This window comes from Ptychodera flava, chromosome 22, assembly GCF_041260155.1.
Source record: "Ptychodera flava strain L36383 chromosome 22, AS_Pfla_20210202, whole genome shotgun sequence".
NCBI classification, from domain to species: domain Eukaryota; kingdom Metazoa; phylum Hemichordata; class Enteropneusta; family Ptychoderidae; genus Ptychodera; species Ptychodera flava.
In genome coordinates this window covers 21,285,791-21,312,144 of record NC_091949.1, presented here as the reverse complement: position 1 = coordinate 21,312,144, position 26,354 = coordinate 21,285,791, and the positions used below count along the sequence as shown (strand labels likewise).

At 37.0% G+C, this 26,354-nt stretch overlaps 1 protein-coding gene across 1 annotated transcript; it reads right to left on the bottom strand.

The window, feature by feature from the left end:
- Window positions 1–346: 346 nt before the first annotated feature.
- LOC139122942 (uncharacterized) lies at window positions 347–24,805 on the bottom strand. Its single transcript, XM_070688832.1, has 8 exons — window positions 24,570–24,805; window positions 18,382–18,589; window positions 17,416–17,567; window positions 16,274–16,398; window positions 11,408–11,590; window positions 8,669–8,786; window positions 4,716–4,893; window positions 347–3,286 (listed from the first exon to the last, which is right to left on the bottom strand). Exons 1-8 carry the CDS (start codon window positions 24,576–24,578, stop codon window positions 3,114–3,116), a joined length of 1,146 nt encoding a protein of 381 aa, XP_070544933.1. The 5' UTR covers window positions 24,579–24,805; the 3' UTR covers window positions 347–3,113.
- Between the last annotated feature and the right edge of the window lie 1,549 nt (window positions 24,806–26,354).

The window sequence follows — 26,354 nt, the reverse complement described above, 5'->3', positions numbered from 1 at the left end:
GAACTGTCTAGGGTACACCTGTATCCCAAGTGAGCTGAGTGTCCCCCACCCCGGATAGTATTTATTTCTTCCTCACTCTGTGATTTTCCGATGATTATTTTCTGCCACTGCATCAAGTGGGCTTAATTCAGCAGTAAAGTGGCCACGGGTGCACATATATGAACATCCCTACATACATCCCTGCATCTACCCATGTATCAACCCACCCCTTCCATACATGTACATGCATACATACAGTCGAGTTTATCGTTCAGATGCCCTTTTAAAATGATATTTTAGTAGATCTTAGGTCCAGCTCTTCTCCAACTTAAGTTGTTCTTTTAAAATCAAAGTACAAACTCTGACGCAATTTGCAAAATCTGAATGTTTTTATTGCAATAGATACAATTAAACCGAAGAAAGGATAGGTATATACATAACTATATGCACCATATAAACTGATTCTGAGCGATCATTTTTGTATGTAATCAAATGTTGATTCCTTCCCTTGGCTTAAGTTCAAAGTCTCGTGTGACCTTTCATGCGAACTTGTATCAGTGCATCCCTTAGGTCTTTAAGCGCAAAAGGATCATTGGTCCAATAAATTGACAGGGTCGTATTTTACTCGGAGACAAAAATAGATTTGTAAGTTAATTGGGTTCTCTTCGCTGAAACTGTGAACCTCCAAAGGTAGCTATCCAAAAGACACCAAACGTGACGTATTCTAATATTTACAATCTTGCATGTAATTTACATAAATGTGACGTTATTCACTAATGGTAAAGGACTCCAAAATAATTTACTGACATTGAATCTTTGTAAAAAGTACCGGCACGTTGTATCTCATTAGCTGAAACACTTCAGTCACAAAATCTTGTCACAAAACTAAGGAACAGATAAAAAAGCTCTGCATAGTAGCTTTGACATGCACACGTCTATTCTCGTCGATACCGATGATTCATATAACTAGTATGTGTTTTCAGGACTAACAAAATGTTCGTTGAAAATATCTGATCTTGTGTGTCTCGAGACGGTACTGTGAACCAACAGGTCAATATTTATACCAAGTTTACCGTATGCAATATTGGAATTTTTAAGCGTTATTTTTCAAACTAATGTGATTCTCTTTGTAATTGACATTTAAAAAAAACCAACACCCCAAAACAAAACAAAACAAGACAAACAAACAAAATACACGGGTTCTTTTGAATACTGCTTAAGGTTCCAAGACAAATAATTGATCTTTTTAAGCCAACAATTCTCTAGGGGTAAATAAGCTCTGAACCCCCGTAAATTATATATTTTCGGAAAGCCTAAATATAGGGGAACATTTTGGTTACCATAGTGTCATCATTCTTTACATAACAATCACGTGACAGGTAATTTGCATAAACTTTCAAAATTTGTTTCCCCGTGTTTTATTTCAATGTTTTGAGATATGTAGCTGAAATTTGTGTGAGTGCAAGCTGTTCTAAGGATCTTCCACAGTATGTCTCAGAATTTTTTTAAACCTTCTAAAATAATTGTATCAACTTCCAGAGCGGTGAATTTAACCCTAGTTGATTTGTTTAAAATTGAGCTCCATAAAACTAAGCAAGATGTAAAAAAATCTGAGACACACTTTGGAAGACCTTTAGAACAGTTTGCATTCCAGCAAAATTGAGTCCGATATTTTGAAGTATTGAGACAAAATTAAGGGAAAACCGATTTTTGAAAGGCTATGCAAACTACGTTTCACCTGATAGTTATGCAAACAATGGTAACATTTTGGTTATCAAAATGTTTCCCTATATCTAGGCTTTTAGAAAATGTATAATTTACGGGGATTCTGAGCTTATTAACTACCAGAGAATTGTTAGATTCAAAAGGTCAATTACTTGTCTTCGAACCTTAAACGGAAAGAGTGTAAAGACATCAACATTTCAATTAGTGAATCATTCAATTTGTTCATGTTTTTGATACAGGTCGAGTAAGACTTACACAACGTTACGACAGATGGTCGCGGGCCCATTTTGTCAGATAATATTTTCATAAATATACGTCGTGAAATACCTGTTTTCAGTATATTTTGTATAAACGTTCTATTGGTCGACCGCACGCCGATTGTATGTAACCATGATAACATGTAAGTTGTCAGAAAAAGAATTAATTCTGAAATACAATAATAACAGCTGCGTCACTGAAAATTTTAATGCAGTGTCGCATCATATTGCGGTGAACGGGCTAGGGTTGCTTGGAAATATTTGGCAACCAGGCAATTAGAACTGAATAAAGAGAATTTCTACCATATTAAAAAAAAATTAATGATTCTATTCGCGGTAATTCCTGTAACTCAGAGCTATTTTGCATTCGGTAGAATATTTCGACTGAATCACTGCTAGACAACTAGGAACGAGACTCACGGAACATCAGAGTCGAGAAACCTCTGCAATTTATGAACACTGCAAGAAGACAGGACATTCAATCAATCCTGACAATGTCAAGATCATCTCATGCGAAGATCATTGCATCAAACGCAGAGTGAAAGAGGCTGTTGAAATCAAAGCACAACGGCCAGCCCTCAATAGGGATGAAGGGATGGAAATTTCAGCAGTTTACAATGCCCTCCTGCGATCAGCAGACCGGTTACGTCATCGTACTATTCACAATGACACAACAGCTGATGAAGGCTGAGTGATTCAGTCGAAATATTCTACCGAATGCAAAATAGCTCTGAGTTACAGGAATTACCGCGAATAGAATATGATTCCAGAGCAAGAAAACAATATTTTTAGTTGAAAATTAATGATAATTTCTCGTTTGCTGCCTATAGGCTGGAAAATCATCGTGATTTTCATTAATGCTCATGCACACCCCCTCGTAAGCAAACAATGCTTTCAAACTCACCATTATACCATAACTTTGGACGGAGGTTCCTTTGGGTGAACACAACACCCTCTACTAAATACACCAAATACTGACAATTTTCAGCTGTCTTCATTTACAAAACAGTGGGATTTATAAGGATAATATATAGTCGCAGTACCAAAATCACGCGTTATGTACGCCTAGTTTTACAGTTGGACACAGGAATATCATACTGGGATGATTAACCTGAGTAGAATAGGACATTCGCAGAGTAAATAGCCCCACCTTCAAAGACTCTTTTGACACCGAATGCCCGAATACTGTGCCTCACAGTGACACTTCCAGTATCCATACCTAGTGGCGTTCGGATTATGGTGACATACTCCGCGATTAGAACATTCTGCCGGTCTGTAGTGTTCCCATAGGTCCACATGTGGTCCGACACCGCTCCACGGTTTATCTATACACGTATAAAATATTAAAAGGGGCAGTTGTAGTTTCAAATGGTACAAAGACGAAAAGAGATAGATTTCAGTCTTAGAGATTGTGTATGAGCCCATCAACTATTGCCCAACAATAGCACGAGGAGATAAATATACTCGGTTATGTCGTTTCTATGACTACAACTCGTGAGGATATGCAATGCACATATTTTCATCTTGGCCCATTGTGTGTTCACTTCTCCCAACCACAGGGCTAAAAATACAAGTTTCACACATATAGCTATCCTTTTAGTTCTAATTTTTAAATGAATCCTGGCGCAATAAGCGCCCATTTTACTTGTGGATTGAATAAAAACACAACATCAACAGTTAATTCCAAAATTGCAAGTTCCAGTGAATTGGTTTCAACTTAGGCTTGTAAATGAGTACGGGTAGGTCTCTTAATGAGCGCGGGTTTGGAAAGCATCAGATACAGACTGATGAAAACCACGCTGGGTGGTTCTGAAACAGGGAAGTGATCCAATATCGTGTGCTATGCTCAGGGAGCATTCCTTTTATACGGGAAGGAGGGTAGGGTCGGTGGAACTTATGCTACGAATGAAATGCAAAAAGCGACCCCCTCTAAATTGAATTTCTAACTTTCGACGCACCCAATTCACCAATTGTAAAATGTGACACCCCATTTTTTCATCTGATTTGATTGATTAACCCTAGGCAACCAAAAACCCTAGGGTGGAGTTAACTTTTGGAAGTACCATGCGACATGACTTCTGTTTTGTAAAATAGTCAAAGATTGTCCCCCATAAGGAATTGAATAAAAATTACGCGGGGTGTTGGGGTGTTTTTCAAAATGACGATGCGCGAGTAAAATAGTGACCCTTCAAAAGTGATTACAAGGAAAAGAGTGACCCTCCCTAATTTTCATGCGCAAAAAACAGTGACCCTCCCCTGTAAACAAAATACAAAGTGCACACGGCCGGGGGAACTCCTATCGGAAGGGTATACACATATGTGTACATTTTGACCTACCGAGGATATTTTGTAGAATGTTCATGACTTTAGATCTATTTGAAATATTTGCACAAGCATTGACCCCTCGTATTTGGTTTTGCCCCATCATTTTGTAAAAATTGTAAAGTTTAGACATGAGTAGTTGGCCAAAATTGTAGACTTTTTGATCCTTCGATTTCTGCCCAATTGCCTGTTTGTGTTTTGCAGTTTGAAGTGTTCTGGGCAATAAGTTACAATTTTGAGTCCTAACTAAATATCTCCACATCCCAAGCACAGTCACGGCTGTCAAATCGATTCAAAGGAAACGAGGGAGTCTTACTCCTAATATAATGCTAAAGAGGATAAGAAATTACCGGTTAGAAAAAGTGATTTCTACATGTCATATTACTATCCAAAAAAGATTTCATTTTAGTAGAGACAGCTAGCTGCACTCACGTGTTGCCGACCAATGCAAAATACCAGCAGTCTCAATCTGTTCCGGAGGGCGTGGTCTTTTTTTCCCTAAACCCCGGCTGTTCCACTTGTCATTCAGCTTTGCCCAGAGTTCGTGATAGACGATCTGAAAAATGGATTGGCAGTCGAACCTCCAGAGCCGAGTAGGAGCATCGGTATACTGAAAAAGTACAAATATTTGCTGGTTCAATAACACACATTCTAAACCATACCTATCGGTTGTGTGCAAAGACAGCGACTTTCCAATAATTTATGAATATTAATGGATGGTATTGGTTAATGCCTTTCTGTAATATCATAGCTATGACATAAAACTATGACGCATAATCGATCATACCCCGATGTTTTTCAAACATTTGTAGTACGAAGTTATAATGCTGTGATCTTTTCCGTCCATCTCTCTCTCTCTCTCTCTCTCTCTCTCTCTCTCTCTCTCTCTCTCTCTCTCTCTCTCTCTCTCTCTCTCTCTCTCTCTCTCTCTCTCTCTCTCTCTCGCAGAGTGCAAAGGAGAAGGCTGACAGAAAGAGAGTATTCTTGACCAATATCAATGATGTTCACCAATGAACACATCGTCAGTAGAAGTATCAATTCCACTCAGCCATTCACCTTTACCATGTTCGGTCACCGAAAATTTGCATATTTCCATATATGGTAAAAGAGGAGAGTCAACATTTTTATACGTTGACCGCGAATCATGCTATACGGAAATCACTGCGCTTATGTTTTGTGCGTGACCCAACGGCTAGCGCGGCTACATTAAGGTGACCGAGTTCCTGTAAGTCAACCTCGGCGGAAATTAAAAAAGTCCATCGAAGAAAGACAGTGATTCGCCCTTACAATTTTGAGTAATGATATTGCGTAAAGGGGCAGTATCTGTATCTTTTGATGATTTTCACTATTTTCGCTTTCTATTTCTTGAACTACTTCCAAGAGCATGTTCAAACACTATTTAGGTTGTAAGCACTGCGTCTGTACGTGTGAAATGCACTGTTAGGCCAAGAAAAATAAAAAGTTTGTTTCTCATCCTTGCGCCGATCAATCCACACCCGCCGTGTCACCTTTTTTTCCTGATAATGAGGAAATAAAATGACAAAAACTGCAAAAATACGCAACGATAGTGCATAATACAGTGCTGTATAAAACAGAACTGTAAACAAAATAACTGACACTAACATTCCATTCAGAACTGTACACATATGTCACTGTTATATTAAGCTGTCAAAACTGCATTGCTGCACTAAAAGTCAAACCACAGAACTGTTGCTATACAAAAATACTAAAGCAACACAGCTGTGCATTTATCTCTGTTTGCATTCCTATGTTGTTTTCATATTCTTTGGGCGTTCTAGTTTATTGAAGAATAAAAAAATGGGGAAAAAAGCCCCATGTCACCGCATCATTTTTGCAATATGTAAACAAACTGTTTATTTTTCTTGGCCTTATTCTTTACATTTGAATATTTTACCCTGGCCGAGAATTCACTTGTCAACAATAACAATGCAGTGAACACATGTGCAAAAAAACTGACAAGCTGAACACCATGTTTCTAAACATGACTTTGGGAGTAGAACAATGAACTGTAGTTGACATTAAAAACAAGAACAGTGACAAAATCTTCAAAAGTTACAACACTGGCCTTTTAAGGTATTATGCGCCTCGAAAGCGAAATACTTTAACTTTTGCTCAAAACTTTCCCCAGTGAAACTTTCGATCATTCTCTTACTAAAACAAGAATAAAAAGCAGGGGTCTTCCTGGTAAAATGTGTTACTAAAGAGACAAATTAACCATGATTTCCCGATATTTGAAATTCAAAATGGAAGCCATCCATGAGTTATCTCTATGGGGAATAATAAAATTTTAGATTTTCAAAAACTAAGACAGTGAAAACTTTTCTTACACCAAGATCTTTAAAATAAACCCCCACAAGTGGTAGATCAGGAGAGAATTGATAAAATTTGAAAGCCCGAATATCTGTCCCGAGGCGCGTTCAACCTTAAGGCGATACAGAAGGATTCATATTGCTAAGCAACGGTTGCTAAGAGTAATTTCCAAAATCAATCAAAATACAAAGTTTTCATGGTTTTCTTTGCATAATAAAGATTTACAGAACCATACGATTCCAAAAGACGGAAGTTTGTCGCGCGATTGGTCAGTGACGTCACACATATACAAATTTTCACAGCTCTACTTTAAAACGTTTCAGCTCTTACAAATTTGCACCAAATTTTCAAAGAATTTCAGAATGTAACACATGAGACACTTTAGAGCCCCTAGCATGGATTAGGTTATCTGTTCAAGTACAAACGATTTTTGAACAGGAAAATATCTACTGTGTCATTTTGTGAAATCTTAAAGGGTTTTACGGCGATATCTCATAAACGGTACGGAAATTTTAGAAACTGACATGCTTTTCTATATTCTCATGTATGACTTCAATACTCCTAGCAAAGGTCAGCTAAATTGGTTTACAATTTTGAGAGTTGAAAGATTTTGAGCATTTTCAAAATACCAGGAGTCAAAAATCCATAGAAAACAACGGAACGGTAAGATTTTGCACGTACAAAAGTGCGCGTTTGGAACGTTACCAGCGACAGCAACCAACGCGCGCTTTGAATCCTTCGGTATCGCCTTAAAGGTATACTGTCACCTATTCCAATTTTGCCACAGTTACCATGAAAAGAGAAAATCTGACCAATCACAGATATTAAGCGGGTGGCCGCTTTTTAAAAACAGCGCCCTCACATGGGTGTTTTGAATACCAAGGAACGCCCCTTTGACCATATATGGGCATATTTAGATTACAGGTGATTGTATACCTTTAAATGGCTTTTCTTCTGTGAACAACCGTAAATATTAAATAGAAATACTACACTAAAATCTGTATTTAAATCTGCAGCCCTATACTTACGGTTCTCATTAGGAGTTTTAATGAAAATTATTTCTAGTTGTAATGTACTCGGTGAAAATTGTCGGATATATGTAGCATTTTGAACTTGTTCAGTCTGATTTCGAGAACTTCGCGAAACCTCCGGATTTCTAACAACTTTTTTCGGGTGCTATTAGTAAATCTATGAATATTGATCGACCTGGCAAGTTATGACTCTTGGCTCTGATAGTCACATCTGGCCATGTCTAGATCTGTGTAGGGAAAAGCTGTCACGTAACTTGTATTAAAATAAAAGCACAAAATTGAAAGTTAATATCAATACTTAAATATTTACTTTTAGTTACTTATTTTGACAAAATAATCTTAATCTTGGTATTTCTTCTTTTTTCTGCAATGTTGTTGTGTCTGTATTTCAAATGTCACAGCGCGCATCCGAATTTATCTATTGTTATATATTTAAGTGAGTGGTGTCAATAGCTTGCTTCGCATGGTTTGCAGTGAACAAACAAACAAACTATAAATAAATAAAGTAAATAAATAGATAAAAAATAAATAAACAGATAGTTAGATAAACGACCAAATAAACAAACGCATAAATAAATAAAAAAGTTTCGTGTATTTGGCTCTGTGATTAAAGTGACTTAAGGTAGTATGCGCTTCGAAAATGAAAGACTTTAACTTTTGCTCAAAATGTCCTCAATGAATATTTCAACCATTCTCTTTCAAAATCAAGAATAAAAATCGGGGGGTCACCGAGTAAATTATGGTACTAGGGAGACAAATTACCTAAGATTTACAGATATTTGAAATTTAAATGGCCGCCATCCCTGTGTTAACTCTATGGAGAAAAATAAAATTTTCGATTTTCGAAAAACTAAGACGGTGAAAAGTTTTCTTTCACAAGATATTTAAAATGAACCCCCAAAAGAGGTAGATCAGGATAGAATTAATAAAGTTTGAAAGTCCGAATATCTGTCCCCGAGTCGCGATCTACCTTAAGTACATTAGCACTTCAGAAAAATATCAAAAGATAGTGTTAATACTTACAGCTTGAGCCCAGTATTCTACTTCGCTTATTAAATTGTATTTTCTATAGAAGTCCAAGTCAATTACAAGAACGCCGCCATTAAATACCGTCCTTGATGGATCAAAACGTTTGCCATATCTGAGGATAAAATCGAGGTTACATCAGAAAGATTTTTCATTCTCAAAATAGCTCATTCTTTTTGGTTCAATATTAATGGGACAAAGGCACTCTTTTTTGAGTTTTTTTCATGAATTTTGTTCGATATGAAAATAGTTTGTGTTGACTTCGTGAAACATGCTGAAATACCTGTCAACTGTGCACAACCCCAACTCTACTTGCAGCGAGACAAGATTAAACATTCATTGAAACATTTTGCGGTCCGTACCCAAAAATCAAGTTCTGTGCACAACTGTCACCATGCAGGGTCGAACATACACTGTCAGAGAAAGTTTGGACCTCATGCAAGCTTTTGTAATGAAATCTTAATTAGCGGCGCATTTCATATAGATAACAATAGCAGCTTTCCCTTACATTGCAGTAATGTTCATTTGTCATATTAAAGCAATTAGGCATTGAAAAAAATCCATTTTGTCTTGAGGTCAGAAACGAAATCATCTGTTTGCATTCAGCAAAGGGTAATTCTTACAGTAACACTTTTGCAGTTATGTACCGCCGTCATTTTGTACACCAAGAGACCTTCGGGATTTTAGGCAAGTATTTCATGTTTTTTTGATATCACAAAAAGGTCAAATTCTTTTAAGATTAATGTTAAATATTTCCTGCAAATATATATTGCAACGACGACGAAAATGAGTTCATAGGCGACTGTCAATGTTACAATTAAGGACTGGACATAAATTACGGGGAGGGGGGAGGCCAGTGTTTTTCAAAATAACGCTGTGCGTAGAATAATGACTCTTCAAAAGCGTTTGCACAAAAAGTAGTAACCCTCCCCAATTTCCAAGCGCAAAAAACATTGACCCTCACCCTGCGTGTCGCATCAATAATGTCTTAATTTAAATCTAATTTCTCATTTAACGTTTGAACTTTCAAAGAATACTTTTTAGCTTTTCACTATAAATAATTCTATCAACTACTTGCGGTACAATTGGCTATTCAAAATAAAAAAGGACATGCAATAGCTGTAATGTTTACCTTCATTTATAGTTTTGCTTGTAATTGTACATACAGCACTGTTATTGTTTGTCAAAAACTTGTTATAGCCTATGAGCCACTATTTAACAACATTGACTTATAAATGGTCAGATATAGCAAGGTTTGATGTGGAAAATGTTAGTTTACTCTTAAACTACCATGAGAGGTGAATTGACATATTGGGTTAAATTCCGATATTTGTTGTTCACATTTACACTTAAAACACCCTATCCTGATCCATATCAGTTTCCAACCACTTATAAAGCACAGATTTAGTCGCTTTACTACTCTCAAAAGATTATTCATAGTTTCCTCGTAGACTACAATGTCTAATGAAATTTATATCAGTGAAATTCCAAAATCAAATTTCTTGTACACATATTAACTCGTTACCATCCTATTCTAATCAAGTACATTTACACCAATTATCCAATGTCTATAAATGAAAAAATCTCGCTAGTGTTATTTTTGAAAAAACAATATTAATACTTTTGGTCATGGACTCATATGTATAGGGTATCCACATTTTCGATGAAATTCTAAAATCTAATTTTTTGTGCACATATGCACTTGTAATCATCCTATTTTAATCAAATACATTTACATCGATCATTTAATATCTGTATATGAGCAAATATTGCTAGTTTTATATTGGCAAAAAATGTTCACACTTTTCTCATAGACTCCCATGTGTAGTGAATCATAATTTTCGATGAAATCTAAAAAAAATTAAATTTCTTGTACATACATGCACTTTTTACCTCTCTCTTCAAGCAAAGTACATTTTTTACATTAATTATCCAACATATATAAAAGTACAGATATAGCTTATTTTGTAGGGGAAAATTGTTAATAGTTTGCCCAATAGACACCATGTATTATGATTTGATGTTTATGGATGAAGCGCTATATCGACCATATCTTTGCTTCTAATAATTGCGCAAAAAAGGTGACCCTCCCCGAAAAGCGTACGTGAAATTTCATGACAATTCAAAAATTCTTGCGCGAAAAATTACGACCCACTCTGCAAAATAACCGGCCAGCCCCAACGTAATTTTTGTCGAGTCCCTTAACATCATAATTTGCAGCTCAGACTACACAATCTGTAACAGCAGCGACGCTTTTCACAATAACAAAATGTGTCCACGTTCTCAGCAGCAGTGTCTGGTCTATTTGGCAACAAACTTATACTGAGAAGAGCTACATTCCAATCTCCACTCATCAGGGATTGTAGCGGGATGGATAATTCTAAGCTAGCTAGAGAGTCTCGAGCGGCCATTGATCAGACCCCCTTGCTAGGTCATAATTATCCACGCCGCGCTACAGTCTCTGTGCGCGAGATTGGCTCTGATAGTCTTCAATACTGCAAAATATTATCGCCCTGTAGTAACATTACTGTGTGTAGAAACTAATGTTGGAAGCTATCAAACACGATGCGTTTTACTAGTAAGGCTAATTCTTTGTATTTCAATATACCCTAATTTTATGGATAATATGAAAAAGCACTTGTCTTACAGAATAAAGCACGAAAATGTTAAAGCCATCGCCATTTAGCCATCCTATTTCCACACAAACTCTGTAAAACCAAGTACGACATCTCTTACCTTTTTTGATAAAGGTCTGAGACAGTTTCCAAGACAAACCCGTCTTGTTCATACGTTCTGTTGACCTCCGATGCCAGCAATGGAGACTGATAGTTTTGACCAATACGCCACAGGTTCTCGATTGGTTCCTTTACGACTGTGTCAACGTCAAGGTAAATAGCTCTCTTGACATCTGGGAATAGTCTAAATAAAGGGAAAGATAGCGATGAACATGTGCGAACTTGTAACAAAGCTATTTTGGAACAATATATATATATATATATATATATATATATATATAAATAACACAAATGACATCAAGTACAAAATAATTAAATCTCTTACTTAAGTTTCATGCATCCTGCAATCTTCAGACAGAAGATTGCAGGATGCATGAAACTTAAGTAACAGATTTCATTACTTTGTACTCGAAGTAATTTGTGTTATTATTTATAACGCTCTGCTTAGCATCGAGCACTGTAATTTCCCACAAGGACATCTGTAGACTTCGAGATATATATATATATATATAGAGAGAGAGAGAGAGAGAGAGAGAGAGAGAGAGAGAGAGATGTGTGTACCATATATGTAGAATGCTAGTATAAATGTAGGATACATTTGTGCGAAATGTAATGTGGTACAGTTCATTTGCGAATTTTCTCAACATGGTACAAGTCAACCTGGTATCAAGACAAGCCACTGTTCGAAGGGACTGCAGTGACTTCGACTTTATTCTTGTTGGGCCGACACAAGGTGTGTTGTTGCGTGTTTTTTGGCCCCACAAAAATTGGGGCAAGATTAAATGGGTTACCGAAGTAGATGAATTCTTAATAAAATGCGAATAGCAAGAAAACTAACCAATCAACACGAAGGCAGTAACAAGAGTCAACGCCACGCTCTATAGAAACGAGACAAATGATTTTATGATGAGCAATACCGACGGTTACCCCAACTCTTTCCGAGGACGAACAGAACGCTAGTGTATGCGAAGACGAACAGTATCTGTAAGAGAGATGGAAGACGTCCTGAACTAGGTGAGAAAAACAGCAAGACAACGTCCTTGCCAATTTCAATATATCAGCAAAAAAGGCGCAACAGTCCAAAGAGCAAACGTTATGAACAACGTACACAATTGATGCCATGGGCCTAACAAGGACAACAATACCAAACGGCCAACACATACTCAAAAGGGAGAGAAGCCTCAACAAAAACAACAATAACAACAACAAAGTAAAAACACTACCATTCCAAAAATAAAATCGGTAATAAGCTTAAATATCGCAGGCCAACATAAGATGACACAGAGACAGAACACAATGGACATCATGTCAACCAAAATGACGCAATACACGAGAAAAAGGTCAAATTTAACATCGATATAAACAGCAATTTAAAATCTATGCGAATTTCCCCTCGAAAGCACAGGTATATTGAGAAAACTATCAGAAAACGGCGATATACCAATCAAACCGTCCGATTAAGGAAATGGCACAGCAGTTTTAGACACTAATTGTTAGGGCGACATTTTTTATTTTTGTGTTTCTCATCTCCCGACCGACCGTAAATTTCAGCTCCGACATGAAAACAAAAAAAAAAACTTTTTATTTGCGCCGCCTCTGAGGCGATCATCTTAGCAACAGCACCACCGTCATCAAATTGTGAGATTGCAGCGACTGAGACTGAAAGGACAGAGAGTACAGAACACTGAACTGAAAGACAAGAAATTGCAGTGACAGTGAATGGACAGAACATTAAACTGAAACAAATACACGTTTTTTGTACTTAAAAATTGTAGAGACTGAACGGACAGAACATTGAACTGAAACAAATACAGTTTTTTTTTGGTACTTGTTTTTTTTTTTTTCGACCGCCCGCCCTGTCTGAGTATTCCTCTGGAGATGAGAAACAAAAAAAAATAAAAGGGTCACCCTTACATAAAAAGGAAGCGTCAAAAACTATTCGTCAACCAGTGATACCAAACAAACTTTACGGCTCAGAACAAACAAAAAAGAAAAATTCAACTTTATAATCGGAACGTACGGCGCAAAACATTTTGACGAGAACATATATCTATATTTCAATCCAGTAAACACAATACAAACACTACCTTGGACACAGTACAGTAGAACAAAATTTGACATCCAAGTTTCCCCAGTGAAAGAACAAACTTCAAGTGGGACAGCATAAGAATGCATACAATCTATCAATTTTTCCACACAATTTATCCACTGAAGATGAACTTGAGGCGACTGATGAAGACAGTATGGCAAACGCACTTTCGAAACATAGCGGTAAAGGATTCTAGTGTTATACGCAGTCTCTCCATTGGGAGTAGAGACTGCACTGAAAAGTACATTACAGCTGTGCCTCGCCGTGCCTAATCGGTTCTATACACAAGACAGTGAAACATAAAAAACACAGAGATATATTAAACGCAAACAACCAAGATATGAACGATACGTGGAGTTGTTTTCCCTTTGTTGAATATATATATATATATATATATATATATATATATATATATAATAATATATATATATATATATATATATATATATATATACATATATTATGACTGGAAACGTGTTTTGTAATATGACAGGTTCCCCAGTGTTGTGTAGCGTGGAAATTTAAAGTCGAAACTAATGAGAAAAATCACACAACTACATCTGAGTGTCTCTACACTGCAAATTTTGGGGCTTGCAAAATGACCCATGTAGGACTTGAACCTACGTCCCTCGAAATCAGTTCGGATGCTCTACCAACTGAGCTAACGGATCAGTTAGTTTCAACTTTAAATTTCCACGCTAAACAACACTGGGGGACCTGTCATATTACAAAACACGTTTCTTGTTACAAATTTACGGTTCCTTAAAACAACTCCTTCGAGACAATAACCAGTGTAAATCTGAGGTCTCTTTTGGGGAAAAAAAGGCCGACGGCGCACGTCAAATCTACTTGAACTAATCCGTTAGCTTAGTTGGTAGAGCATCCTAACTGAATTCCGGGGACGTGGGTTCATGTCTTACACGGATCATTTTTTCAAGCCCCAACAATTTGCAGTGTAAAGACACTCAGATATATATATATATATATATATATATATATATATATATATATATATATATATATATATATATATATATATATATATATATATATATATATATATTTGTAAGTGTGATGTATGTATGTATTTAGGTATTTATGTACAATACTACACAGACACACATATGAAACTAGCCACCACATATATCTTATTTTAAACATTTAAACATCAATCCACTGGGGTACGGTGATTTGAAGCCTGTTTGTGTACAACAAATTCATCATCGAATTTCATCTAAAAGTGTAATTTCACTGCATGTAGTAGTTTATGGTGCAAACTATGATTAATGTTTTTCCCTATCAAAACTAGATATATATCTGTGCATTTATATATGTTCGACAATTGATACGAATGTACTGCACTGCAAATGGTGATTAGAAGTGTATTTGATTGTGGAATTTCACTCAAAAGTGTCGTTTTACTATACATAGTTGTCTATGGCACAAACTATGAACAATTCTTTCCGAAAACTGGCAATATCTGCGCATAAATGTATATTTAAAAACTGATATGGATGTGCTTTACCATAAAGTGGTGATTAAAGGGTAATTGAGACAAGAAAGTTGATTTTGAAATTTCGCCCAAATGTGTCAGTTCACTATACATGGTTGTCCATGGCGCAAACTATAATTTTTTTTTTCATAAAAAACTGACAATATCTGTGCATTCATGTATCTCCGAAAACTGATATGAATGTACTTCACTAGAATATAGTGATTAAAAGGGCAATTGTGTACAAGAAATGTGATTTTGGAATTTCTCATCACCACACTTTGATACCCAGCATTACAATGTTCACAAGCACAAACTGTAAATGATCATCGGTCATTGAAACACAGCTGTTTCATTGGATAACCTCAGAAAACAGGTCGATCAAAGAAGTGTTTTCTGTCCTGTTCAGAGTAATTTATCGGTATGATTTGCATTCGGTGGAAAGTTTGATGCCCCTTAAGGTACTCTGGAATTTTCAAGCCCCCTCCCTTTGTTTGAACACCCTGTTTTTTTCATCCGACTCCCTCTGCCGTTAATAATGCTTGTTCTTTAATCGCATAATAAATGATTTCAAAATAATCGGCCTTGATAAAAATGGCAGAGTATCAGACCAACAGACTAACGCGCAAAACATCCTGGATGAAAAAGCTCAACACCCTCTGGAACAATGGTATTAATGGAACAATAAAACAACATCATTTGGATCACATGACAGGACAGGAATCCCATTAGATGGACAGGGCCTACTGCACCAGCCATACAAACACTGGGCGAAACATCTTGGCAAGGGCCAAGGAACATTTTCCGATTGAATATGAAGGATCCAAATAATAGCAATATATATATATATATATATATATATATATATATATATATATATATATATATATATATATATATATATATATACGTACGTATGTATGTATGTATGTATGTATGTATGTATGTATGTATGTATGTATGTAGTGCAATAACATCATTCTGATAGTGAAAAGTCGACCTTGCAGAAGTAAAACCCTCTTTCACGAATTTAGAGTGGATGCTACCCCCTCTCTCACTTGTAAATGGGTAGGGGGTAGTTACAGAAGTTAAAAAGAGACAGACGAGTCAAACGGGAGGACTGAGAGATACGATATAGTGTAAACCAAAAGGAAATCTGAGGAAAACTTATGAGAGAGAAAAGGGGTGTAGTTACCGGAAACGTATCTTTCGGAGCGTGTAGATTCCCTTGTAGCGATATTAGTATGTAATATATGATCAAACACATGCTTGGCAGATTTACTCACGAGTACATGTAGCTCCTGGCGTAATTGCAGTCGCTTTTAAGTCGTTTGGCTGTGAACATAAACTCCCACGCAAACATGATGTCCTCATCGACAACAGCAGCCGGGTTGAACTTCACTATCTGGACCTGTACTTACAAAACACGAGGGAAGGAAGACATCTTCTTGAGAAGTGGATAAAACTGTTCTTGTAATCTCTATAAAACCTCGTAATCTAGAATTCATGGCGAAAATTTTGAACCATACAATACTAAATGCCAATATTTCTAATGATATGTTTAGTTGTAGTGTCTCAGTTTAGTACAAGGCATAATTCTCTTAGTTTGGCATGAATCTTGAAAGGGGACATGTCCTTCCAATTTTTCCATTTTTCTTGTCTGCAGTAACCATTTAAATAATCCCTGCCGAAATTTCATAAAGTCACGCTGCGATTTATCAACTTCACATTATACAATATCAATGAAAAATTGGCTGGAGTTTTGTTTTCTTCTAAAGCGGCAGTTCTCAATCTCTGCTTCTCCCATTCGTGTTTGTTGACATTGACTATTTACTTGATATTACTCTTTTGTTCTCATTTTGAAATTGTACCCAGTTAATTAGTTTTTTTAAACACATAGAGCTGATAAAAATCCGCCCGTTTAATTCCATTCAATCGCATTGAATCAAATCGTGGCACCAATCAACTTACGATCTTTAAAACATAAAAAAGTAATGGTGATTTCAAAAAGCGACGTAAGGCGCATTTTCTGTTTCTATAGTAATTCACATCAGTCGTTTTCAATAGTAACGCAAATCATTGACGCTTTCTATATGACGTTAATGTTAAAATGAACAATACTTGAGTCTTCTCTTTGTATAATTTGAATAGATAAAGTGGCACGAAATTGAAAGACTTTTGCCCAACCTTTCCCGGTCAAAATCAAAACTGAAAATCAGGGGTCGTCGTGCAAAATTCGGAACCAGAGAAACCAATATTTCCCTAATACTGACATTCAAACTGACTGCCATCCCTGAATTAAATCTGTGAGGAAAATTAAATGTTCGATATGATTTTCAGAAAAAATAAGCGGGTGAAAATAGTCATAACCTTCAAAATAAGCCCCCCTCCCCCACCGGAGTTGAAAAACTGGTGTCCACTTACGAACCTTAATGTCTGTGGTCGTTCCAATTCCAAAACAAGCTAAATATTCGCGAAGCCTCTCGACAATGTCGTCATCGCCACATACAATCACGTGGAACATAACGGATTGCGAATTTCTGCTCGTCATTTGAACAGAATTTATTAAAGTTGGCAAACCTGAAACAAATTGAAGCAAAAAGCAATAGAAGACATTTTAAAAAGGAATGATAAAAACATGATTTCTTGAGTCAATTGTACACATTTCGAGGTTGGAATTTCAAATCTTCTATCCTAGAATGTACGTTATGACGTCTGCGGCCTGCCATTGGAGGACAGTTTAAAATGGTAGGTTTTTTTCGTGGATCCGACTGATTAGGTGCCTTTGGAAATGGTGGCTTAAAATGCTGGCTTTATTGACGAATTCATGTTATTTTTTTCATTTGAAGTAAATCACTTTGCAAATTATTATAGAAATAATGGGTGACGCCCCTATCATTAACGTTTATTTATGGGCAAGGGCGAGAGAAAAGACAAAAAATAAGCCTCACCCGTTAATTTTGGCTTTCCTCTCGTCTGCGTTCTTAAATTAACGTTAATGGTCAGGGTGGAGTCTGTTATTTCCACGTATTATCAACGAACCCCAGAAAACCGTCAAAATTTACGAAAACGCGTATTGTAAAAATTTTGCAAATCGGGAGAATTTTTGGAAAAAAGTGTCTAGATTTGGCATACAAGTGCTTCATTGTTTTTTATTGATTGTGATCTTTGTACAAATCACAATTTACGTTTGAATGTAAAGTTACGATGTTAATATTATTATTCACATTCCCGGGAACGTAAACAAATCATTACTGTGTATTTGTGGTCAGTCACGTGGTTCAGCTCGATCAATTAAAATGTGACGGACAGGGCATGGTAATTTAATTTCTTTGACGGCAAGCGTGTCAAATATGCCTGAAAAATAAAATTATCGTCTCAGTGATTGTCTTACCGGCAAAAAATTCCTCGTCAGTAGCTGTGATGAGGTGTATGTAATCTCCACTGTTAAAGGTGAAACTTCTGACGGACTGTCCCAAGGAAAATTTAAAGTTGTCGTTATGAATAGCTATGGTGAGCCAGCAGAAAACACCGATACCCACTGCGTAACACACTGTGCTGATCCGTTTCCGCCATCTTGTTTTTAATCGGAGTTTAAAGATCTGCAAATCGACAAAAAGGATGATCTGTAGAACACCCTACAACATACAATTTCCCCCCGAAAACTGTCGAATTTGATTAACCCTTTGAGTGCTGTAATTTTTCCTACCAAAATTATAGTGACACATTTTACCAATGAATTTTATGAATTTTTTTGTAATTCTTTTGAAAATTTTGGAGCAGTTGGACAGTACGTATCATAAACTCCAGTTTTAGGTCAAAATTTTTTGGAAACACAGAACAAAATGTTTGGACCTGAAGAAATTGTTAGGTTATATTAAATTGACTTTGGTGCTCGCCACATCGCTGACTGCCTTTTACAAGCAATAGTAAAATCTAGACTAAGCCACACTTTGATGTCTGTTTTTCATTTTTTTTTCATGTTTTCATCGTTCTCATGCTGATGCAGTATAGACCCATATGTTACATTTTGAAAAGCATTATGATCGATGCTGTAGCTGAATAAACTGGATCATGGCTTAGAGTTAAATATATCATTTTCACATTAACATCGGACACGTCTTCCATAATATCCAAATATTTCCTTTGATTTACTGCTAACATCGCCAAAATGTTACCGTTAAAATCAGCTGAGAAGAAAAGAAATAAACTGAAAGAATGAAACAAATATTCTAAAATTTTCCCTGTATAGTTCTACTGTTTTATGCGGATCGATGCACAGGTATGAGATGAAGCACGTAGCCCTTACACTGGTAGAAGACAGTGCTAAGCCGCTGTCGGGCCTTTGACTAATCCGTCGACGTCTGGGCGCTTTGAAAGTGTCACAGCCCCAAATTACAAGACAACAAGTACTGATGTCATCATCCTAGCTGTATATTGGCATCTGGTGATCGTTAACCGATACCTCAGGACGAATGTTCCGATACTCTGATACTGATTATTATTATATAAATTAAGAGAGAGAGAGAGAGAGAGAGAGAGAGAGAGAGAGAGAGAGAGAGAGAGAGAGAGAGAGAGAGAGAGAGAGAGAGAGAGAGAGAGAGAGAGAGAGGGGGGGAGGGAGCTGCCTTCATGTACAGATCAGATAGAAAACGAGATCTATCACTTGGTTGTCGGTCACTTAATCTACAACAAAAACATGTCTGGGCACGTTTGCAGCATTCCGAACACGGGAAGCTGATAAAGCTCTTCGTAATAGTGTCAACAAGCGATTTCCTGGCGCATGGTGCGGCAACCCTTCTCGTCAGCCTGCGGGGATAGTCTTTTGTTCTGCCTGGCGAAATGTAGATGATCCCTTCCGAAATCGTTGACTAACCATAATTTAAAATAACCATATACAAATCATAGCGAAATATAAAATACCATAACAATTCTCGGGATTAGCTATAAACTGTGTGGCTGCCAGTCCAATTCAAGAATATTTGTGTTTCCATGTTTCCATGACGTGATGACGTGACGTAACTTGGCATTTTTAAAGTGCAAGAAATATCGTATAATATTCTCTGTCTATACTTCAAAATATAAAGAGAAAGTCGAGTAACAACAGTCGATCCGCTAACATAACAAAACCAGATATGAACTGAATGTGCTCACGTGTTGATATCCAGTGAACAGACTAGAAGATTTTAGCATTTACTCAACAGAACAACGAGTGCTAATGTGACCCCTGAATGGAAGGAATGACGTGTTACATGATTGACTTGTACAGATTTTGAATTTGACAAAATTACAAATTTAGTTATCAAGCATTGAAATTGACTGCTGATGACTCGACATGTATTGACATTTATCAGACACTACTGGACGCATGAAATAATACAGTATGACATGAATTACTGCATACTTTTTGACTGTTATGAAATTGTGTAAAACAATTGTACCTTTGACCTGTCTCAAACGACGACGAGCAAGGAGATGTTACGCAACATTTGCAGACCTCAGATTAATCACTAACCAAAACAAAGAACAAAGACAGACAGTGTATATTCTGACAATAGTTCAATTGAGCTCAGGACGCGGAGTGGAAGACAGGCTTCTGATAAGACTAGACGTGTATACGGTCTACTGCCAGAGTAACTATCTCTGACGAGGATTTATTGTATTATGTTTTTCAATATTCCTGCCAATAAACCCAATTCATACCAATATAATGGACACCCGTGTGAGGCGTGTAATAAGAAGCATCAGATATCTGTTATATCATTATATGTCGCAGGTTTCATCAACTTTCGCACAGTACTGTCAGAGTAATCACTAATTATAAAACTTTATTTAATATGTAAATGAGCTAATTATTAACTTGACACGCCCAATGCTTCTCAGTACAATTGAATATTTATCAGATCATCAAATGTAATGCTGTAATTTTGGAGCAATATCACTAATTGCAAAGATCGTTAAATATGCAAATGAACCCTTAATAAACTCCACACAACTAAATGCTTAACACCACAATTAGATATCTATCGGATTAGTATCTGCAGCAGATTCATCAAATTCGGTGCAGTTATTTTGGAGTTACATGACTAATTACGAAACTTCATAAAATATGCAAATGAGCTATCTGTTAACTTGACACTGCCAAATGCTTGTCAGTACAATTAGATATTTATCAGATCAATATCTGTACAAGATTTCACTGACTTGGGTACCAAGATTTCAGAGTTATATACCTAATTACAAAGTTCATGAAATATGCAAATGAATCCTTAATCAACTTGACACTACTAAGTGCTTTACACCACATTTAGATATCAGTCAGATCAGAATCTGCAGCAGAATTCATCACATTTGGTGCAGTAATATCAGAGTTATATGACTAATTATAAAACTTCATAAAATATGCAAATAAGCTATTTGATAACTTGACACAGCCCAATGCTTCTAAGTATAATTCGATATATATCAGATCAATATTTGTTGCACGTATCATCAAGTTTGGTGCAGGAATTTCAGAGTTATGTCACTAATAACAAAAGTTCGTTAAATATGTAAATGAGCAGATAATTGACTTGACACTCACAGCATCATCATTATGTTCTGAGATTGTCATCTGTGAAAAGTTTCATGAAATTTTGTGCAGTATATCTTGATAAATGCCTACACTGTCATTACCGTCTCCATAGGGAAACCATTGTACGGAAAAATGATAGTGCATAACTTCATTAATATACAAGCAACACTAACCAAAATCCAATCACTTCTTGTAAGTAGCATATGGTACCTGGGTACCAAATTTGACTTGAATCTGTTCAGGCGTTTTTGAGTTATCGTGTAAACAGACAGACAGACACACACACACACGGACAGACAGACAGACATCGCTATTACATTAGCCCACGTGTAAACACGTGAACTAATAATATAAATAGCCCTCATAGAAATACTACAACAACTTTGGCGCCAACTGGTAACATATGTCGCCTGCGTCAGCTTGAACTATCAAAAGGATACAGTATTACTATTGGTGACTCGTTAAATGAAATGTGTTGATCTCTGTTCAATTTCATCGACCTAAACGTGGCAATGGTATTTAACCAGAGCGATATTTCCGTGCATTGCCGTGAAGTAGATGTCACCGTTATGAGGAGTTTCTAGGGAATACCTTTGTTACGTCACGTCAGATGATTTGGAAGTATAATGCGACCTTCGTGTTTTGCATGCTGTCTGGGAGATTTTACATAAAAATAACAAGGGCACACTGTTAAACATTTAGGCTTCAACACTAACAAACATGTTTATACGATAAACATATACGGATAAGTCAATGTACGGATACTATCTGTATTTCTGGAAGCAGACAGGCTGAATGGCAGTGGACTGGTTAACGACAGGGCAGGGACGGTCAGGATCGGTCAGGCATTTAATGCTTCATAGGCGGTGCGTACTCCTAGCAACCACGAGTAGCGGATAGATAGATGGGAGAGAGAGAGAGAGAGAGAGAGAGAGAGAGAGAGAGAGAGAGAGAGAGAGAGAGAGAGAAGCAAGCACACAATATCTGGAGAGAGGAGACACACAGACACAAACAAGCACACAATATCTATCTATCTATCTATCTATCTATCTATCTATCTATCTATCTATCTATCTATCTATCTATCTATCTATCTATGGAGAAAGATTGGCAAAGATAGAGAGATAAACAACAGATAAACATTGATTTTGTCACCCCTATATACACGCGTTCAGCATAAATTATTCATTTCATTATCTATTTCCTTCGATTTGATAGATGGGTCAGCGGTCTCGTGCCACGTGCAGATAAACTACATCCATTGAAGGTGACCCGGTTAAAATACTTAGACCCAATATAACTTACTTTCTGAAACCGCCTGAACATTAGCGACAAAATGTGCACAAATTTGGCCAGCTAAAAATATCGCAGTAAAAAAGACTCATATCTATGATTGTGAAATTCTCAAAAGGGAAACATCAAAAATTGAAAAAAATCGAACCTTGCCCCCAGTTTTGGTCGATTTATCGAATACACATGATATATACCTTTATAGGAACCACAGTCCCTTCACCCACTCATGTTGGGTACGGTTTTAGGGACACACATCATTCCAGACAAGCTTTAAGAAGCTTTGTCAATATTTGTTCGCCATTTTCAAATCGTTATACAACCAAATTATCTGAGTGGTGATTTACTGATACGTCGGACTGGGTTTCCAGATATGTGTTATAATATTTGAAATCAGTAAATTAGCAAAATAGAGGGCAATGCATTTACATTAATATTTTCAAATTATTTGTAAAATAACTTAAATATTATTTCATATTGCCTGCTACACCAATACTTCATTATAATTCTGATAATGAATTATGACATCAGGAAGCTTTCATATTTACAGCCTGTATGTATTGTATTTATTCATATGTGCGTATGTATGTATGTATGTATGTATGTATGTATGTATGTATGCATGCATGCATACATGCATGCATGCATGTATGTATATGTATGCATGTTGCATGCATGTATTCATAGCTTAATTGTTGTAATTGAGTACGGATATAGTCTTTCCTTGCATTCACCCGACACTTAAGAATAGAGTTGGAAAATACAAATACTATTTGCTTAAAGGGCAATATTTCACGCATTTGTCACTAAATCCATATGTATACAATAATCTGTATGTGGAGAGGATTATTGGTAGGTATAATGTTATTTGCACTTGGTAGTGGCTCAGCTGACTTCAACCAAAATATTATATTTCACCAACATTTCAAAAAGTCTATCTTTTGAACCACAACGAAGAGTACACTTTCTGAACGTATTGCTTCACCATGTGTCGGTGAGAGAAATTCAGGAAACGGGTATTTTGGTGTGCGTGTGCGGGTGAGACGTGCATTTAGAATCTGGAAATGGCGGTATCGTAAGTCCAACCTCGTACAAGAGCGTGAGCATACAACCGTTACTACCACCATGGCCAAACAAACAGTGTTTCACAGTCCCTCTAGGAGTATGAGTGTACTCATGTCCTCCACATTATATATTCGCCACGCTACATGTGCAATGCACGGAAATTATAAGTAAGATCGACTCGGGTCCAGGCTAAGGCATGTCAAAACCCTATGGCAGGTTACCTAAACTCATCACAATCGATCAAAAGCGTGTCGACCAAATATGATATGGGAAATCACAACATTCATTTGGTACCCCTCAACAATAGCGGCTTACTAGTCGCTGAAAATACAGAGCAGCGACGCTCTTAAACCAATATGAACGCCAGGCGCGTGTAGTTTTGTGTACACCAGAAACAATCACAATCGCGACCATGGATGTTCAACCGCAACCCAGTTGATCAGTATTACTGAAGTATAGAGAAGACTTCCCCTGATTGGACAAAATCGTATAAATGCGTGAAATCTATAAACGCGTACAACATTAATGCAAGCTGATTCACAGTAGTAAAAATGTGAAAATTATACCCGACGAGCTGTCGCTGTTGTGGTAATAAAAGTCGGCGTGCAGAAAGTCACACGTCCATTAGTTCAAAAAGGACTTGAATGTCTTACCTCGTTCATTCTTTGATGTTCAGTGTCCTATCACGGGCGGGTAAAACGTTGCCACCGAACTGACAGGTAGCATATTGTCTGTACACTCACACGCACTATCGAGTATTTTTAGCTGTGTGTATGTGTGTGTGTGGGTCGGTTGGGAACAAAAACTGTTGTGGGAACAGCTGCGGATATTTAAATGAATAGGTAGAGGAAGATTGGCACATTCAGCACACAACGGAGTTTGCAAACATCACATTATATATTCAGAGACGTGACCGAAATGTTGATTTTTTAAAATTACGCGCAGTGCAATTTCCGCTGTACTGTTTCATATAGCAGTATATTACACCTTCACCGATACTAACTCGCCATGCGTGGAACCCAAAGATTTCGTGGTCAGTTAATACGCTATGCCGGCTGGAATGTGTGAATGACTTTGACATCGATAATACCAAAATGAAACTATTCGAACAGCACTGGCATACTAATTGTGCTGACATGCAAGAAAATTTAATAGCGACTGTTCCCCCCGAAAAGTTTGATTGCATTTTGTGAAGGTTATGGGAATTTTCTACTTTTTTCATGGGTATAGATATCTTTGCCCCTATATCTGTCAGTACGACCTACCTGACAAGGATAAAACATATTGACTAAATATCAGCTGTGATAGGTCACAAATTTTGACAAATACCGTGCCGATTTAAGGCGCCTTGTGTTTTTTAAATTTAGAAAGATCGTCTTGCCTTGCTTTACCATAGAAAACCTGCTACCCGATACCCATGTAATGTGACCGACAAACCGACCTCCCAATAAAGAGGATTTACATGCAGAAAATGACTACGACTGACATTATGTTTGCACCAAAACCTGCCCACTGTGGCGACAGTTGACCGTGCGTGAACGGGTACCTTCTTTCAGCTAATAGACTCAACGCCAGGCAGCATTAATCTGAAAATATCCGCAGTAATGTCAATTCTGACACTTTTTAACAATCACTTTCGGTCTCGGCGATTGTGATATATCTAGGAAAAGTAGGTAAAAGGCTACACGCCAAAGTTAATACTGACGCTGCAGATCAAGAGACGGTGACACTGTACTCCTGAATGGCTAAACGACTGTCGGCGGCTCTTCAGTCTCGGCAAGGTGTGGCGTTTCAATATGAGACTCGGAAGTTTGTGGGTGATGTTGATGTTATTTGAATAGAGAAAATGAACTCTGCAAAAGGCACGAGAAGCGCTAACAGAGGAATAATTTTCGACACATAATATTCTTGCTTCAGTGAATATCCATTTAATGCTGTTTCAACAAAATACCCGACGTTTCGGTCGTAATATGTAGGCAAAATTGACCGAGCTTTTCACCAAGGGGGATGGGTAGACTACGCGACACACTGCAGTCCGTGAGATTCAAAATTCTGGGTTAAAATCTCAGCTCCTGCTAAGCAAATGAATCTCATTGATGTATAAATATGGTATAGATAATCTATCATTATTCTGTCTCGTTTGGAAAAGAAAATTCAGTATTGTTAGAAAGTGCAACTTTGATCCTGACACAACCACAATAACATAAAGAGATCGGTCGAAAATTGAGTAATGATTGGATCACGTGATCATTGCCTAGGGCGATTGTGTAGTGTGAGCAAACTAATTTCATTTACACTTCGCCACGAAATACACACCGGTGGCGCTTTACTCAACCGATTAACAGGCGTTAATAGGTGAACAAGTTAGCATCGGCGAAGTTGGATGATGTGAGAATTGTTCTAGTAGTGTGAAAGGCACTAGGATGATAGTGCCACGA